Source organism: Zalophus californianus, chromosome 4, assembly GCF_009762305.2.
Source record: "Zalophus californianus isolate mZalCal1 chromosome 4, mZalCal1.pri.v2, whole genome shotgun sequence".
Taxonomy (NCBI): Eukaryota; Metazoa; Chordata; class Mammalia; order Carnivora; family Otariidae; genus Zalophus; species Zalophus californianus.
Window position 1 is genome coordinate 77,957,630 of NC_045598.1, and position 18,720 is coordinate 77,976,349.

General features: G+C 38.3%; 2 protein-coding genes and 2 non-coding genes across 8 annotated transcripts in view; 3 read left to right on the plus strand and 1 right to left on the minus strand.

The window, feature by feature from the left end:
* Positions 1–4,339: 4,339 nt before the first annotated feature.
* RPL5 (ribosomal protein L5) lies at positions 4,340–13,681 on the plus strand. Of its 3 annotated transcripts, none has more exons than XM_027598033.1 (8): positions 4,340–4,715; positions 5,701–5,770; positions 5,848–5,963; positions 7,104–7,238; positions 8,674–8,876; positions 9,951–10,128; positions 12,933–13,021; positions 13,448–13,681. In XM_027598033.1, the coding sequence occupies exons 1-8, from the start codon at positions 4,713–4,715 to the stop codon at positions 13,545–13,547; spliced, it is 894 nt and encodes a 297-aa protein (XP_027453834.1). In that variant the 5' UTR covers positions 4,340–4,712; the 3' UTR covers positions 13,548–13,681. The 3 variants fall into 3 exon arrangements, with proteins under 3 accessions (XP_027453834.1, XP_027453843.1, XP_027453851.1); XM_027598042.1 differs by having other exon boundaries at positions 4,626–4,715; positions 12,936–13,021; XM_027598050.1 differs by lacking the exon at positions 7,104–7,238 and having other exon boundaries at positions 4,626–4,715.
* Positions 9,785–9,879, plus strand: LOC113917520. Its single transcript, XR_003518264.1, has one exon. It is a non-coding gene; the product is annotated as a small nucleolar RNA SNORD21 (small nucleolar RNA).
* LOC113917566 lies at positions 13,101–13,237 on the plus strand. The gene has a single exon (XR_003518280.1). It is a non-coding gene; the product is annotated as a small nucleolar RNA SNORA66 (small nucleolar RNA).
* Positions 13,682–13,834: 153 nt separating the features above from the next.
* DIPK1A (divergent protein kinase domain 1A) overlaps positions 13,835–18,720 on the minus strand; it is a 119,377-nt gene continuing 114,491 nt past the window's right edge. For all 3 annotated transcript variants that reach the window (XM_027598022.2, XM_027598013.2, XM_027598005.2), the window contains 2 exons: positions 16,752–16,928; positions 13,835–15,830 (listed from right to left, as the gene is read on the minus strand). In XM_027598022.2, coding sequence (XP_027453823.1) covers positions 15,018–15,830; positions 16,752–16,928 — 990 coding nt within the window. In that variant the 3' untranslated portion in view covers positions 13,835–15,017. The remainder of the gene's footprint in view (positions 15,831–16,751; positions 16,929–18,720) is intronic.

The window sequence follows — 18,720 nt, forward strand, 5'->3', positions numbered from 1 at the left end:
ACCCTAAGCATCGGCCTTGGTAATCAACACCTACCAGTCCCCAGGGAAATGCCACTCCACTTTTCTTGTGCTGTGTCCTTGAAACAAAAGGCAATTGTATCTGAATGTCATGAAGGTTTTGGGTTTGTGTTGCTGTTGACATTTGAAATAGACACTACTTTGCAGTGCAGGAGGATTTGAGTAATGGAAAATATTTTAGGAAAGAAGAAAAAAACAAATTAACTTGTCAAATCCTTTCTTTGTGATAATGTGAACCCTTCAAATTCTGGTATAACAAAGTTTCATGTCTGAGTAGAGCCCAAACTCCATTTTCTTGTTTATCTTTATGTTCCAGTTCCTGGTTCCAGAGGTATTAGTCATGTAAAAACAGATAGATTTGATTTAGATAAGACATGAGATGCTGTAGGAGAGTAAAGTGAAAGAATAGAAGGTGCTCAAATAAAGAGCAAATCATAGTCTTTGGAAGAAAAGTGAATTTTGAATTTGTGCTATCTAGTTATATATATAGTATTGCTTGCTTTTAATAATATAGGTGTTCAAAACTCAAACACATCTAATCCTTTTTTAAGAAACGATTTTATTTATTTATTAGAGCGAGAGAGAGAGAGAGCAAGCATGAGCGGGGGAGGAGTGGAGGGAGAGGGAGAAGCAGACTCCCCGCTCTGCAGGGAGTCTGATGCGGGGCTCGATCCCAGGACCCCGAGATCATGACCTGAGCTGAAGGCAGACGCTTAATCGACTGAGCCATCCAGGTGCCCCCACCTGATTCTTTTTTAAAAAAAGATTTTATTTATTTATTTGAGAGAGAGAGAGAGAAAGTGGGGGCATGAGCAGGGGGGAGGGGCAGAGGGAGAAGCAGACTCCCTGCAAAGCAGGGAGCCCAACATAGGACTCAATCCCAGGACCCCAGGATCATGACCTGAGCCAAAGGCAGATGCTTAACCAACTGAGCCACAGAAGCACCCACAAACAGATCTAATTCTTAAAAGGATTAAAATTTTAGACAACTTTTTACTAAATTAAATAAAACTGCATGAGAAATATTCAGCAAATGTGACATTCTCATTAAATATAAAGAAATTAGAACAAGAAAACAAAAAAGTTTGCATTACTGTGACAAAGAAAATTCATATACAAATAAACCTGAAACTAATTTCTATGGAGACTATTTTCTAACCTTGATAGATCAGTGTGTAGTCTGATTGAAAAGACACTTGAACAAATTGAGCAATATAATATTTTTGTTGTTCTTTATCACACCACAGCAGTGAAATATTGGGAGAAGAATAGCAAAACCCGTGTGGGTGTGGATACTACTGTAAGAGTAAAAATCACAATAAAAGTAAGTGAGTTATATGACAATAGCAAAATATCTAGTGTCTAGTGTCTTGTATTCTATTAAAAACAATAATTTATCATATATGACACCATTACATTATGAGAATGTGATATGTAAAAATCATGGTTCACTTCCAAATTTAAATAGTGTATTGCTTCAGCATAACAAAATTTCTCCTAATAGAAAAGAACCTCAATGACCCAAGAAAGATTGTCCATTTTGGCATTACTATCTGTATAACACAAATGATGTGATATCTTAGTGATAACAACGTAGAAATTTTGCTGAAATGAAGATATGAAAAAGAACTTTTATGGAATAATATAATTTATTAATTGTGTATATCTTTGTCTTATTAGTCATTCAAATACCAATATCTTATCAACAGAACACCCAGACATAATTATGGTGATGATCATAATTATGTTTGGTTGTCTTTGATATTTTGCTGACTTTCAGTTCCATAAAACCCACAGATTTACACATTTTTTTTAAAGAAATAAAGTTTATTCTTTCATTGAGGAAGGGTAATTATTTTTTCTTAGATAAAAGTACAATGTTTCTAATGGATTAATATCAATGAAGAGGATCCAACCATAAGTAGTCCATACTATTTGCTATTCTTCAGTGTATAACCATAAATTCAAATAAAGCAAAAACCAATTGCAAAGAAAAAAATTTTGAAATAACATAGGATGCTTTTTGATCATAATTATTAAAATTGGTGATTTGAGTACAGAACCAGCTGATTAAGGCAGTAAGTAGTTATCTCAAAATCATAATACGTAGGTAACATCACAGAAATCTTTTCATATTTTGGTGGGAAACCATCAGTACAATCAAAGAAATTGCTGATTTATTGCCTATTTGTAATATGTTTGACATATTTGAGTTTGACAACATTGAATTCACTTTCATTTAAAATAAAAATAAATATTTCCCACTCCAGCAAGAACTGTTTTATTTTTTATTTTGAAATAATTTCAAAATCACAGAATGGTTTTAAAAATAATACCAAGAATTTCTATATACCCTTTTCCCAGATTCCCCATTGTTAACATTTTAACCCATTTGCTTTATTATTTTCTTGCTCTTTACAAACACACATATATATGTCTATATGTGTATACACACACATATGATTTTTTCCCTGAGCCATTGCAGAAATAATGCCTATTACTCCAAAATAGTTCAGAGTATATTACCTAAAAAACAAGAATGCCTACACATAACCATAGTGTACCTATCAAAATAAAATTAACATTGATCTATTACTACCATCTAATCCACAGATTCTTTTTTTTTTAAAGATTTTATTTATTTATTTGAGAGAGAGGGAGAGCATGAGAGAGAGAGAGAGCACGAGCAGGGGGGAGGGGCAGAGGGAGAAGCAGGCTCCCTGCTGAGCAAGGAGCCCCCAGTGTGGGACTGGATCCCAGGACCCAGGGATCATGAACTGAGCCAAAGGCAGACGCTTAACCGACTGAGCCACCCAGGCATCCCTAATCCACAGAGTCTATTCAAATTTCATGGATTGTTCTGAGAATGTCCTTTGTACAAAAGAAATTAGTCTTTTTATCTTTTTCGTTTCCTGTCCACGATATAATCCAGGATTACGCACTGCATTCAGTTGTCACATCACTTTGGTCTCTTTCGATCTGGAATAGTTCTTTTGTGGTGGTGTTGTTGTTGTTTAAAGATTTTGTTTTTGGGCGCCTGGGTGGCTCAGTTGGTTAAGCGACTGCCTTCAGCTCGGGTCATGATCCTGGAGTCCCTGGATCGAGTCCCGCATCGGGCTCCCCGCTCAGCGGGGAGTCTGCTTCTCCCTCTGCCCCTCCCCCCTCTCATGTGCTCTCTCTCTCTCTCAAATAAATAAAATCTTTAAAAAAAAAAGAAATATATTTTTCCTGTTATATAAGAAGTTACATATTGAAACTAGAGGAAATTGGCATCATAATTCTAATTTATTCTAGTGGCTGTTTTTTGGAGCCCACTTAACCTTGTCATCCTGTTTGACAGACCCTTCTTCCTGCTCCGACACTGAGCAGTTTATGCACTGATTTTTTCCTGCTAGATTAAACATAGGCATACTCATCTCCGAAGAGTAAGTTTAAATCATTGAACGATGGGGGTATATATAGAGTTAACATTCATTCTGAGGATGGGAATATTTTAAACAGCTGTGCTGGTAATTTGTCTTATTTTCCTGGTAGAGCCAGTAAATTCCATTATTGGGCAAAATAGGATTTGTTTTCTGCTTTCCTGAGACCTCCTGAATTGATTAAGATTGAGGCCAAATTAAAAACGCAGATTATTGGTCCCCAAACCAGCAAGTTTGATTCAGGAGAGGTGGGGGATATTCAGATATCTGCATTTTAACTAGTACCCAAATGACTCCCATGCAATAGCCCAAAGACCACCTTTGAAACGCTGTCAGGTAAGGGAATACTTTGTCTTGAGGTGTTTTTGTTTGTTTGGTTGGTTGGTTGTTGATTGGTTCTCCTCAGTCGCCGTGTGGAGAAGGAGTCCGCTCATTCCCTGGTTACAATTAGTTTTAAAAGAATGTGGGGAAAAAGGACTTAACAGAGAAATGTTAAGCTGACTAGCTCAGTGATGGAGGGAGGGAAAAGGAATGAAGCTGTCAGGGGTCAGGGATCAGGGAGGTAAAGGGAAGGAGAAAGCAGAGCAGTAAGCTGTTCTTTTATCATTTAACGAACACGGAGCACTTACTGAACGTCAGCGCTTGTGCTAGGTGCTGGACATTCAAGGTGAACTGGGGCAGCAAAGCCCACCCTCAAGCAGTTTACCGGCAACAGTGGGCTGAAGCAAGTTTGAAGGTGCTGTGGGGAGGCAGAAGAGGGGCCCCTCACTCAGGTTTGAAGGACTGGGACAAGGCTTCCAGAAGGGGTTCTGTATGCTCGGGAGCAGGATGAGTAGACCAGGAGGTGGTGTCCGGGAGGGGGCAAAAGGGCTCAACAGCAAATATATTTTATTTAAACTTTTTTTCCTATTTACAAAAGTCTTATATTTTTGTTACGAAACAACTTCTTAGCATAGGAAACTGAAAACCTCCTATAATCCTCCCTTCTACTGCTTACCGCCCATCTCTGTGGGAATGCCAGCCAGGAGTTTGGGGACTCAGCACTGAAGGCTTGTTACCGCCCGGCGAAGGCCGGCATCGGTCCTCCCGCCAGCAGGGGACAGTACAACGCACGCCTAGAGCTGGCGCGCTCTCTCTTCCACACGTCGCTCGCGTGATCGTCAGTGCTACATACTGCGCCTGCGCACGGGCTGAGGCCTTTTCCCCCTAGCGGAGCGCTTCTGGGCCTGCTGGTCTGTGGCGAGCCGCGGACGCTGGTCTCTGTTCCGCAGGATGGTGAGTCGATTTCTGGAATCTGGGCTACGTTTGCACGGGGTTTCCCTGCCCTTGCCCAAACGCCAGTGTAGGGTCCGTCTCGCGCGGCGCAGGAGTTGGATGGCATTGGATTGTGGGCTCCGCTGTGGTGGGGATGCCGCTCCCAGCGTGGCCTTAATGGCTGCCGCCCGGCGCGCAAGCTTTGGGGGAGGGGTTGACGAAGATCAGGATCTAAGGCGGAGGATTGAGGAGGGGGGATGAGTTTAGTAGACAGGCCGCGGGATAGTACCGGCTGGTCTGCCCGGGCACCGGCAGGCGGGGAAGATTGCATGCAGTTGGTGGTCTCAGACTAGCGGGGGGATGCCTGAGTGGAGACGGGCTGCGGCTCCTCGGACCCATCCACACCTGACTGTTCCCATGGTTTTCTCGGGAGAGTGTCGGGTTGGTGGGTCTTTCAGAAGTGCCTTTTAAACCTAGCAGTCAGCCTGGAGGCTGTGACTTCTCTGGGCCCCGAAAGGAAGCTCATTTAGTTTGGTATGTGCCTCTTGTCTCTTTCTCTGGACTGTTGCTGGCACCAGCTTTTAATTTTTGGGATGGGGTGTTGCTTTGGTTAGTGGGGGACAGTGCTGATTTAGTCGGGAGTAATTGCTAAATATGCTCTTGACCAGATGAGTTTCGTGGCAAGGGTTTTTGAAAAACGTGCGTGAACGGTGCGGGAAATACGGGGTTAGGTTTTCAAAATGGGACATACGGTGTTCAGAACAAACTGACGTTAGGCAAGATTGATTGTTGTCTAGACCAATGCTTTGGAAAAGTCACTGATGGAAAGTAGAAAAGGTGATTCTTGACCCCCCCTGTGGTTTGAGAAACTGGACTCTATAAAAGTGACAGTTGCATGGGTTCACTCTTGAAGTTAAAGTGTTATTTTGTTACACAGTTAACTCAGATGTCAAAAATACCATAAACAATTAATCAAAGTTTTAAGAACATTCTTTTTTTCTTAAAGGGGTTTGTTAAGGTTGTCAAGAATAAGGCTTACTTCAAGAGATACCAAGTGAAATTTAGAAGAAGACGAGGTATGGTCAGTTACTCATGTTCACAGTATTAGAAGAATCTGCAGTGGAATAGACTTTAAGTTACTTTTTTCTTTCAGAGGGTAAAACTGATTATTATGCCCGGAAACGCTTGGTAATTCAAGATAAAAATAAGTACAACACACCTAAATACAGGATGATAGTTCGTGTAACCAACAGAGATATCATTTGTCAGGTAAGTTATATTCTAAACTCAAGGAATGAATGGTAAACCTCACCCCTTTAATTCACTGCTAAAGGAGTTGGCAGTTTAATTCACTGCCAAAACATATGTATGGATTAGAAGGTCCCTCTAGTGCCTGGCATTCTAAAAACATTGAGTAGTACTTTTCCTTTTAGTAGATCTGAAGTTGGATCTTGAGAGGGTGGTACTTGAAAATACTCTACTGAAAATCAGCCATGTCTGGCAGTCCTGACCAAAGTCATTTAATCTCATATTCTAATGGGGGAAAAGAGGATTAGAGAAAGCTACTATGCTATTTTATAGGGGTAGGAGGATAAATTTGAGGCACACTAGAAGGTTCTTGCACATTGCAGTTCCAGTAGAATAATAGAATTTGTCATGGACTAAATCCTGACGTGCTGTACAGCCTTATGTGCCACATAACCACTCCTCATTGAAGAGGTAGGTAGTTGTGAAGGTTTAATTAGGCTCTTAAGATTGTTTTTATTCCTGCTTATTGTTTGAAGTAAGTTTTGATAAATACGTATAAAGGTTTTTCCCACGTAAAAGACCTCCACAAAGTGGCAGTTTGCTCCTGGAAGCTAGTTTTCTGGGCTTTTACAACTAGAGAAAATTTTCACAGTTAAGATTTGCTGAGTCTTTGCAGGGGGCAGGCACACCTATTTTCTGGGCAAACTAATTTGTTGGTTGTGAAGACAGTGTTCCTTCATACCTAAATTCAGATAACTAAACACTGTCAGAAATATTGGACTTTGATATGCTTAGTTCAAAAGATAAGGTTGAAGTAGTTGGAGATTCCTTTTGACTTTTCACAGTGCCTCTTTAATTCATTGGCTAATGCAGCTAAGTCGTTTCGGTATTATTAGGAACAACAGTCTCTAACTTATTCCAAAGGCATTTCAGTGTTTACTGTCTATATGGTAATTTTAGCTCTGTTTGTGGCATTATTGTGACAAACATTTACAGAAATAGTTCACCAAGCCATAAACTCATTGATTGGGGTTAACAAAGATTCTGAGTGTTGTAGATTTGTGTCCAGCTTTTTTTTTAAGCCCTTTGAAGAAGAAGGCATCTAGGACAAGTATCAAACAGTTGAAAGCACAGATGACTAACCTGCTTTTTCTCCTTCAGATTGCTTATGCCCGCATAGAAGGAGATATGATAGTTTGTGCGGCTTATGCTCATGAACTCCCAAAGTATGGTGTGAAGGTTGGCCTGACAAATTATGCTGCAGCATATTGTACCGGCCTGCTGCTGGCCCGCAGGGTATGTAGAACATAACTTTTAAGTAATATATTTTGGAACCAGCTCATTTTTTGAGTTGTCTGCAAGATAGATGTTGATACATGAGTAAGATACCCTCAGCTGTGGCTTCTGGGGAGTGCCTACTGTTGAGCTGTTGCTTCCAGGGTCATCAAGGAGGACAGTTTTAAAAATAGAGAATTTGAGGGGGCGCCTGGGTGGCTCAGTCATTAAGTGGCTGCCTTCGGCTCAGGTCACGATCCCAGGGTTGTGGGATCGAGTCCCATATCAGGTTCCTTGCTTAGCAGGGAGCCCACTTCTCCCTCTGCCCCTGCTTGTGCTTTCTCTCTGATAAAAATACAGAATTCGAGGCAGCAGATCTGTCTGGGGAGGTAGTTTTTCTGTTTTGTTGCCCGGTTGGGTAGATCTAGATCAGTGGAATCTAAACCAAAGAATGATAGCCACCAGCCACATGTGGATATTGAGTGCATGATATGTGGCTGGTGCTGCTGAGGAACTGAATTTTTACCTTAATTTGAATAGCCATTTCTGGCCAGTTAGTGGCTGCCTTGTTGGACAGTGCAGACCTTTGCTACTCAGTAGTATAGATCTTCTCTTTATCTGTCAGTGTACATTTAAAATGTAGGCTTCACTCTACCCCTTGGAATATATTTTAACAGGATGTCCAGGTTATTTATATACCTGTTAAAGTTTGAGAAACAATGTCTCAAATTTGGCAGGGGTGGGGGGGCAGGCATGGGTATGGGATTCAGTTTTTTAATCTTTGCCTCTGGGTGGCAGCATTTCCAGTAATATGCAGAAAGATGAAAATGTGATTTTTGCCTTATTTTTGTTTTCTCAGTTACTGATCTTGTGCATTGGAATTGTTAAGCATGCAGCATTGTTAGGGACCTATATCTTCATTGATTATAAATATGTTTGAGTGAGGGTGGGGAACAATGTCATATATAAGAGCAACATGGTATACAAAGTCACACTGTTTGTGGTGAAGCAGTAGCTAGGTGCACTAGCAGAGCAGTCACCCCTACTAACAATGTAGTTGGAGAGTAGAGCCACAAAAGATGTTCTCTTATGCCCAGATGCTTCTAAGATTTTAATCAAATTAAAATTACATGTAACATTTAATATCTGGTTTTTGAGTTATGGTAGCCAAATAGGACTGAAAAAATTATGGAGAATAAATTCCTTGAATAGATATGGTATGGCTACATGTTAATTGATTACTACATAAATCAAGTATGGACATGTAGGAAAGACTCAGAAGCTATAAGACAAAGGTGTGAAACTGAATGTTTGACGTTTCTTTTTGTAGCATCTTAAATTGGTACAGAGGGATAAGTGGATTTTGAAGGAAAATTTTTCTAGGTGTCAGGTCATTAAAGTTGTGACTTGATAATGTTAGAATTGACTATATTTAGACTGGCTTTTTTGTTATTAGCTCCTAAATAGGTTTGGCATGGACAAGATCTATGAAGGCCAAGTGGAAGTGACTGGAGATGAATACAATGTGGAAAGCATTGATGGTCAACCTGGTGCCTTCACCTGCTATTTGGATGCAGGGCTTGCCAGAACTACTACTGGAAATAAAGTTTTTGGGGCCCTCAAGGGAGCAGTGGATGGAGGCTTGTCTATCCCTCACAGGTAATACCGTATTCAAGGCTTCATTGTTTGGACTCCCAGTATTTCCATTTCTAACTGGTTGGACTATGGAGATTACTGAATGAATCAGTTAAATCAAGTAGCTATCCTTGTGTACCTGCTATATGCTTAGTACTCTGCAAAAGGAACCTGGCAGGGCAGGAAGGAATTGTAATGCGTTTTATAAATGAGATTGAGGTCCAGAGGTAAAGGATTTGTTCAAGGTTGTGGAGCCAGTCGTGGAAGAGCCAGTGTTGAAACAACTAGCTTTTGTGTTGTGGCTTAGTTTTGGTTAGAAATGAGCAACTCCAGTCCACTCCCCTCCCAGTGTATTTTCTTTTCATTCAGAATGAATGTTAATGGAAAACTGTCGACTCTAGAAAAAGACTTTGAGAAAAGGTTTATGAGAGTTTTCAGCTGGAAGTAAGATTGTAGACCATTCACAGAAGTTAAGTAGGTTTTGATTTGGTAGTTCCTTTGGTTTTGAGTCTATGATTTTTGTTATTGTTGAGTAGATGCATCTTTAAAAAGTGATTAATTAGCTTTTTAGGGATATTTTAGTGGTTGGTGAATCCCTAACAAAAATTTCTTCTGGCTGTAGGTTTTGGGGTTGGGGAGGTTAGCCTTTAAAATGTAACCTAACTGGAACTTTTATAAGGGTAGAGCTTATGTTTTTGAGGACCTGCATGTCTCTTCCAAGACACTTATCCAATGTGGTCTTGAACAAATTACTTTTTCTCATGTGCCCTGAGGCAGCCCTGAGAAGGTCTAGGATTTGGAGGGAGCAGTTTTGAAACCCTTTCTTATGTTTATAAGGAGAACTAACTTTAGTGTTGGACACTTGGTTTTCATGGCTTTAAAGGTGTTCGTAGCATGATTTTCTCTTTCTTCCTGGAATTCAGAGATTAGCTGCTGAATGATGATACCCACTAACTGAGCAGTCAGTAGTTGGTCCTTTGGTTGCATATGATGCAATTAATTGTTTCAAGACGGGACTGATGGCAGCTACAGAAATGAATTCCTGCTAGTGAACTGATTTTAATCCTTAATACTAAAATATGAAAAACTTTATTTTAGTACCAAACGATTCCCTGGTTATGATTCAGAAAGCAAGGAATTCAATGCAGAAGTACATCGAAAGCACATCATGGGTCAGAATGTTGCAGATTATATGCGTTACCTAATGGAAGAAGATGAAGATGCTTACAAGAAACAATTCTCTCAATACATAAAGAACAACGTAACTCCAGACATGGTAAAAATTTTAACTAAAAATGCCTGTGTTGGTTAATTTATAGTCAGGTTTACTACTTGGTTTTGGTGGGTACATTAATAGTTTTTTTTTTCTTTTTAAAGATTTTATTTATCCATTTGACAGAGACACCATAAGAGAGGGAACACAAGCAGGGGGAGTGGGAGAGGGAGAAACAGGCTTCCCACTGAGCAGTGAGCCTGATGCGGGGCTCTATCCCAGGACCCTAGGATCATGACCCGAGCTGAAGGCAGATGCTTAACGACTGAGCCACCCAGGTGCCCCACATTAATAGTTTTATTTCAGGTTAACAGTTAAAAGTTGAACATGAGTATGTTAACAGGTATAGATAGACTCAGATAAGCTGTTCTGAAAGTGGAATGACATGAAATTGGGATACTGGGTGAGGGTAAGTTAAAAGTCAGATAGGGTAATTATAAAGAGCTAGACTTACCAACATGCTTTTAGGCCTCAAGCATCTAAATCTAAAGCCTTTGGTGGCTTTTACACATTTGGCTATTCCGAATTTATAGACTTCATTCCTGTGGTCATAGTTAGAATCCTCTATCCTGATAGGAGATGCTAGTTACTAAACTTATTTTGAAGCCATGTGGAAGAAAGGTTCTTTATAGCAAATAAGTTCTATGTTCTGGACTTCCTGAATGTCTCAGGCATGCACGTGGAGAGTTGTACTGATTAGATCACTAGTTCTGCTTGATGTTGCAAATGGGAATTTAATGTTGGAAATTTTGTCAGCCTAAAGTTATATCTTCAAGGCTATTAACACATTGTAGTAATGGAAGATAGGCATAGAACACAAAAATAGCACTTGTTTTTATAAAACTTACACAACTATGGAGTTGTGGATAAGTTGATAGTTATATATCAAATGACTGTTCTGTTAATGCATAATTTCTATTTTCACACAGCTTTGGTTATGAAAATTTTTTGAGAGCATGAGTGAGTGCATAGTGGGGGAGGGACCGAGGGTTAGGTTCCACACCCAGCATGCGGGGCCTCAGTCTCAGGACCCTGGGATCATGACCTGAGCCATAATCAGAGTCAGATGCTTAACTGATTGAGCCACCCTGGCACCCTGTAAAAATTATTTCTGTTTCTTTTAAGATTTTACTTACATATTTGAGAGAGAGTGAAAGAGAGCGAGCACAGGCGGGAGCAGCAGGCAGAGGGAGGAGTAGGGAGCCCGATGCCGGGCTTGATCCCAGGGCCCTGGGATCATGACCTGAGCAGAAGGCAGACGCTTAACTGACTAAGCTACCCAGGCACCTGTGAAAATTATTTTTAAATAGAGTTGTAATTGGGAAAAGATCCTTTCTGTTATTTGTATGCTTAGTACACAGTCTAGGGATAATAAACACGTAACTTGAGTTTTTGAGCTAGGAAAAGGGTAGTATTCCATTAGTTTATATTAGTAATGCAAATGCACGTTAATTTTCAGAAATCCATACTTTTATGTTACTATTGACAGTCGCCCTCGTTCCCTCTGGTAAATAGATCTTTTACTTGTGACTATAATTTACTTGGCCTGCATAGTTTTTCTTCCTAAGACATCTCTTCCTCTGATAATGTTAACAGTTGTTCAAAACTTCAAATTCTCAAGCTGCTTTCAGATACCGATTTCCTAATGCTCTCCTGTATATGTGATATATTTATCTAGACCACTCTTAGGCTGATGTACTTTTCCCAGCTAGCTCATTAATTTGATCTTTGGAGGCCTTTTATGCATGCCTGCTGAAATCCTCTGCAGACATCTGACATGTCTCCAAGAGAAAGTGGTCTTTACCTAAACTCATGCTATTAGCTACATACATGGTTGTGTATCCTATTTGTCTGTTTTGGAAGGAATGGACCGAGTTGCTTAGATTTATTAAGTGACTACATTTGAAGTCATCAAATGGATTTGTTAAATACAGTGGAAAGCTATAATAGAATGCTTAACAGAGGTAGAGAAATTAGTTTTCAGGAGGGATTTAGGTAGTTGAGGTCTCCTGCAGTGTTGGCATTATTTTCATTTGCTAAGTTTTACACCAAGTAATTTTAGAGTTGGATTACTTTGACTTATTCTTTAGGGGGCTGTAATTGTTCCTAGATTTGGATAGTGAACAGTCAGGTATTTTATAGCTGTTTCATGTCTTGATCTTCCATAGAATCAAGTGTCATTTGGAGGTGGTAATTGAAACAATTCGAGAATTTCAGCGTTGGTTTTTGATAAGTTTTAGAACAAAATTCTCATTCTCATTAAGGTCTAATTGGATGGGGTTTTCTGGGGAAATTGAAATCTTCTGTTTCCACAGACACCTAGTAGTAGTAGATATAAGAGGTCCCTGGTGTGGCAATGCTGGGAGTAGCATTGAAAGACCTATCAGGTACTGATGGAAAATACAAATCTGGGCAATGTGGGAGAAAAAAAATGAATTTATAGCAGTTGCTTTTTGGCCCCATATAGTCTTCATCTTAACATCTTACTTTGTTTTGACACAAATCCTCACTTGAATAAAAGAATTTAGGTCAGACAGTATTTTAAATGAACATACATGTTTTTACAGAAACCCATGAAAATTTTTGAGGGTGATTGAGTTTTGTGAATAGTGTCAGTTTACATTGCCTATGGGTTTCTTAGGAAAATGTGGGCTACATGTAGAAATTTAAAAAGATAACCAGGGTTGACCTAGTTTAGTTCCTTTTGACAGTCTGGTTTAGAGACAAAATAGAACACAGTACACATTATATGACTATATAGGGCATGTGAAATGAAACCAAGTACTGTTTGCTTTGCTTTCTTTCAGATGGAGGAGATGTATAAGAAAGCTCATGCTGCTATACGAGAGAATCCAGTTTATGAGAAGAAGCCTAAGAAAGAAGTTAAAAAGAAGAGGTATGCATCTTACTATTGTCTTTTTAAGAGGTTGGGAGGAGTTCCTTGCCTTGTTTCATCTTACTCAGACTCTCAAGTTGTGCAAACTCGATCACTAGCTCTGCATGATGTTGCAGAAGTGAGGGGAACCAGGTTTGCTAAAGTAATTGTGGTGATAGAAATGTATAAGCCTCAGAAGGTACTTACTGAGCTGACCTATTCTGTCCCAGTACAGTATAACTACCAGTTATAAAAAAGATTTATTTTTTTTTTACCAGTTACTGCATTTTTAAAGTTAGATTAAGATCATAAATAAGTATGTGTATTGGAACTTGGATTGTTTTACCTGATTACAGTCTTTTTCAATCAGAGTTAACTATTTTCTATCCTCTATAGCTATGGTTTTTAAAAATTCCATTTATCTCTTAATTTTACTTCGTTTTGTAGGTGGAACCGTCCCAAAATGTCTCTTGCCCAAAAGAAAGATCGGGTAGCTCAGAAGAAGGCAAGCTTCCTTAGAGCTCAGGAGCGGGCTGCTGAGAGTTAATAAACCAAACCACAATTTTCTATGAAGATTTTTCAGATAAAGACAGTAATAAACTTATTCATCAAGCAGCTGTCTGTGTTAAACTCTTATTAATGAAACTGTTGGAAATAACCTGAAATAAAAAAGCAGAGGAGTTGACAGGTTTTTTTCTTTGAGAAACAAGTGTAACTTTACATACCGACTCAAAATTCACACCTGCTTCTCAGGCTTCTGTTTTCCCTGACAGGAGTTAATCCCTCCAGTTGTATGATGTGCAGCCCTCCCTAAACAGTGTGGCAAGCAACAGACCAACCGTCCACTAGGAAATATTTCTTCCATTCATTTATTGTAACCAGATGGCTGGTGGGAAGAAAAAGTACCTTCAAAGTACACAATTTTAAAATAAGCAAAACTGGTGCTAAATCAATGGCTTTAATTTTTGAGAGAAAGCTGTCCAGTGAAGTTCACACAACTAACATTTACTTAGGTGAAAACTTTGAGCAGAATATATTGGGTCTTCCTTCAGATAAGGTGTTCCATTTTATGGAGATGTTGAGAGGTACATGCCAGATCTTAATAAACATGAAAACATTAAAAGGGCAAATACTAACTTGCATATCAAGTTTACATGAAAAAAACTTACATGCCTCTTAAGAAATAGCCCTTTGGCCAACAGGAAATACTGTTCAAAAATGGAAAATTGTTATTAAAAAGTTCCATGATTTCAGTCTGGCTCCTAATGTCCCACTTCCCCATAGCTCAAATTCAGATACATGGATCTGGATTGGGTTTGATGGCCTTAATGTCTGTTTTAAAGGACTCAGCTCAATGACACTAAGAAGGACCCATCAAATCTAGGATGATGAAAGCTCATCCAGTTTCAGCCTCTTAAAATTGGCAGTTAGGAGGCTAATAACCATTCAAAACATTCTGAAGCCATATAATGTCTAAATGTTTTAAGTCTATAAATACAACAAACCATGCTATTAACCCAACATCTGTTTATAAAGGAGTAACTTTACCTGCTTTGCAGTCTTAATTTCTGTTAATGTGCAAACTTTACCATGCTAAGACTTTAGTAAATGTATAATTATTTTTTTAAACAGCAGCTTCAATGCAAACAATGTTTCCAGCAATGGTATTTTGGCTAACAAATCTACAAAATACTCTCACTGTTGATGTTTATGGAATGAGGCTTTTCACAGCATTATTTTAGGTCATTAGTTAAAATAGTTACACAGTGAATGTACTGGGAAATCTACCAGGGCTTCTAACAGCAGGAATGAAATCTTTGGACCTGTTCATCCTATACCTCCTGCCTTTACTTCAGCAATCAACATGTATCTTAAGATGATGGCTTCTTAAAACCAGGGGGAAGGAGTTTTGTGTAACTGGCAGGGATTTGAATCAGAAGCCATTTTTTTTTTTTTTAATGCTCAAAAATTTTCCTTAGATTTAAGTTTCCTGTAATGGTCACAATGTCCAAATGAACTAAGAGTCATTTGTATAGGAAATTTTCTTCCACAGTAATGTTTTTAGGTTATTTAGTATCAAAGAATGTTCCATTTCCATTTGATTTGCTGTGACTTTGAGAGCAATACAAGAATAAAGTTGCTTTTCCAATTCTTCACGAATTTCACTTGGAGCACCACGCAGTAGGTAGTCTTTGAGTAACAGACAGGCTTTTGCTAGGTTTGGTTGTATCACTTCTGAAGTACACTTCATTGTACTCTGATCACAGCTAGTTCGACAATCCGTGCCATAAACACAGTCCAAATCAGACTCACAGTGACGATCCTTTATAATTTCTTTCAGGTTTGTCTCTGGCACAATTTTTCTCATGTCCACCATTTTCAAATCATACTTATCATTATATCCTAGGTTTTTGGCACTAATATCACACATGAGGAAGTTTCCATAGGGGCCGTGGAAAACATCTTCCACAAATTCTAGAAGTCCTATGGCTATTTTAGCCTTCCTAGGCCATGATGGTGTGAACAACTGATCCATGCTTCTTCTGAACCCAGATGGAATAAAAAGTTCAATGACCCATGGAAGGCTTATTCCATAGAGAGAGGTATATTCAACACTTTCCATCACATAGAGATCACCACAGAATCCCATTAATTTGGGGGTATGCTCTTTATCTTGAAGTATCACCATGAGAAGAAATTCATTTAGTTGAAGAAGTGCCCATGCTGACTTTGCTTCTCCCAAGGAAACCTGGCCATCTTTGTCTCCATCAGCCACCGTCAAGATGAGATTAACCAGTTCAGAGAGATTTCCTTGGTCACCCAACTTTGCCTATAAAGGTAAGAATTTAACTAAACACAGAAGCTTTGAAAAATACCTCATATGTAATATACATATTAATTTTATGGGGATTACCATCTTAAGTAATAATCTTGTTCCTGAGTCTCCATAAAGGAACTTAATACATCTCCAAATATATATGATGCTTACTAGGTTATTTAGAAGTAGGTTTTATATAATTGTAGTAAAACCCACTCATTAAGTATATTTAAGAAATGGGCCAACCTAGCTCCCATAGCCCCCTGGGCCCTGTTGATAGATATCCAACACACTAATTATTGTCTTATTCATACATTTACTTGCAAAATTGCAGTGTAATGTGCTCATATCCAAAGTTATAAGAGTCAACTGAATATTTTTTCCTATTTTGTAATTAACACATTAACAACTATTTTGTTTAAGTTGTATTATTCCAATGATGAAGGTTAAAAAGTATGTCCCTGTGAAGGTTCTGAGGATAAAATAGTCTGAAAATGTAAACTTAAAAGTAAGATTTTGAGTGAAAATATGACACCAATAAAAAAAGATTGTTTCCAAAATGGTACATTTTTTATCTTTTAATATATTTAATCTTTGAATATTTCTTTAAATTTTTTAAAAGATTTGCAATCAGGGTATGTATACTAATTTTAGCCCTTCTCCCACCTTTTAAAAAATGTGTATCAGGTACAGTATCAAACTATAGAGCTGCTCATCTACTTAATGAACTCCCTTTTCATATCTGGACATTTTAGCTATCATAAATAATGTAAACATCCTCCACACATTTTGTTTGTTTGAATTTTTTCCTCAAGATGGAGTCCTGGATATAAGTTAAAGAATAGCAACATTTTTATGGCTTAGAATGAGGTCTTGCCAACTCTAGAAGAATGTACCACTTCACACTAGCAACATGTGAATGGATATACTTACTTTAAAGAGACTATAGACCATTTCTTTGAATTTCTGTACAGTAGTTCCCCTTGTTGGCTTATCAAATAGCACTATTTCTTTCCTTGGTTCCAATTCAGTTCCAAAATCAAGATGAAGTGCTTGTTCCATTTGACATTTCACAACACCTGGTAGATTACCCCAAATCCCTAAATACATCTATGTGAAAAAAGAATGACAAATTACTCTTTAGGCTGAATAGAGAACTTTACCAATGTATTTTTAGTGTCTTCTTCCTCTTACAAAAACAAGTAACAAAATATTGAGATTTAGCTTTTTTATGTAACTTTTAGATTATAAAAGCAATTCATGCCTAAATAAATATATTTTTGACCATGATCAATTTTATTTTTTCCAATTTTTTAATTGTGGTAAAATACTAAAAACAAAATTTACCATCTTAACCATTTTTAGTGTACAGCTCAATGGTATTACATTCATAATGTTGTGCAGCCATCACTACCATCCTTCTGCAGCACTCTCTTCATCTTGTAAAATTGAAACTCTATACCTATTAAATAATAACTCCCTTTCCCCCTCCCCCCCGCCGAGCCCCTGGCATCACCATTCTACTCTGTCTTTATAATTTTGACTACTGTAAGCATCTCATATAAATGGAACCATACAAAATTTGTCTTTTTGTAACTGGCTTATTTCACTTAGCAAGTGAAATTCAAGATTCACTTAGCAAGTGAATTCAAGATTCATCCGTACAGTAGCATGTATCAGAATTTCCTTCTTTTTAAAGCTGAATAATAGTCCACTGTATGGATACACCACATTTTGCATTTCTATTCACCTTCTGATGGACACTTGGATGCTTCCACGTTTTAGCTATTGTGAATAATGCCGACCTGAACTTGGGTGTACAAGTATCTTTTGGAGACTCTGCTTTCAATTTTTTTAGGTATGTACCCAGAAGTGAAATTGATGGATCATAAGAACAGTATATTTTTAATTATTTTGAGGAACTGTTTTCTGAAGTGGCTGTGCCATTTTGCATTCCCACCAACAATGCATAAGGGTTCCAATTCCTCTCCATCCTTGTCAACACTTGTGAATTTCCATTTTTTGATAGTAGCCTTCCTAATGGTGTAAAGTGGTATCCCACTGTGATTTTGATTTGTATTTCCCTAATGATCAAGTGATGCTGAGCAGCTTTTCATGTACTTATTGGTCATTTGTATATCTTTTTTTTTGAGAAATGCCTATTCAAGTCCTTTGCACAATTTTTAATCTGGTAGTTTTTGTTGTTGAGTTTTAGGAGTTCTCTCTCTCTCTCTCTCTCTCTCCCCCTCTCTCCTTCTCTATTTTTTTTAGTAAATTTTACACACATGTGGGGCACAAATTCATGACCCTGTGATCAAGATTTGCATGCTTTACCAACTGAGCCAGCCAGGCACCCCAGGAGTTCTCTATATATTCTAGATATTAATCCCTGTTGGATATATGATCTGCAAATGTTTTCTCTCATTCTGTAGATTTGATATTCTTTTGATGCACAAAATTTTTAAATTTTCATAAAGTACAATTTGTCTTTTTCTTTTGTTGCTTGTGCCTTTGGTGTCAGAGCCAAGAAATCATTGCCAAATCCAATGTCATGAAGCTTTTACCCTGTATTTTTTTCTAAGAGTTTTATGGTTTTAGTTCTTACATTTAAGTCTTTGATCTATTTTGACTTAATTTTTGCATATGGTATTAGGTAAGGGTCCCACTTTGTTCTTTTGTATGTGGCTATCCAGTTTTCCTAGCACCATCTGTTGAAAAGACCATCCTTTCTCTATCAAATGATCTTAGCACTCTTGTCAAAAATCATTTGACCAAATATGTGAGGGCTTATTTCTGGGTTCTCTATTCTATTGATCTATATGTCTGTCTTCATTCCAGTATACACTGTTTTGATTACTGTAGCTTTGTAGTAAGTTTTGAAATCAGGAAGTATGAGTCCTTC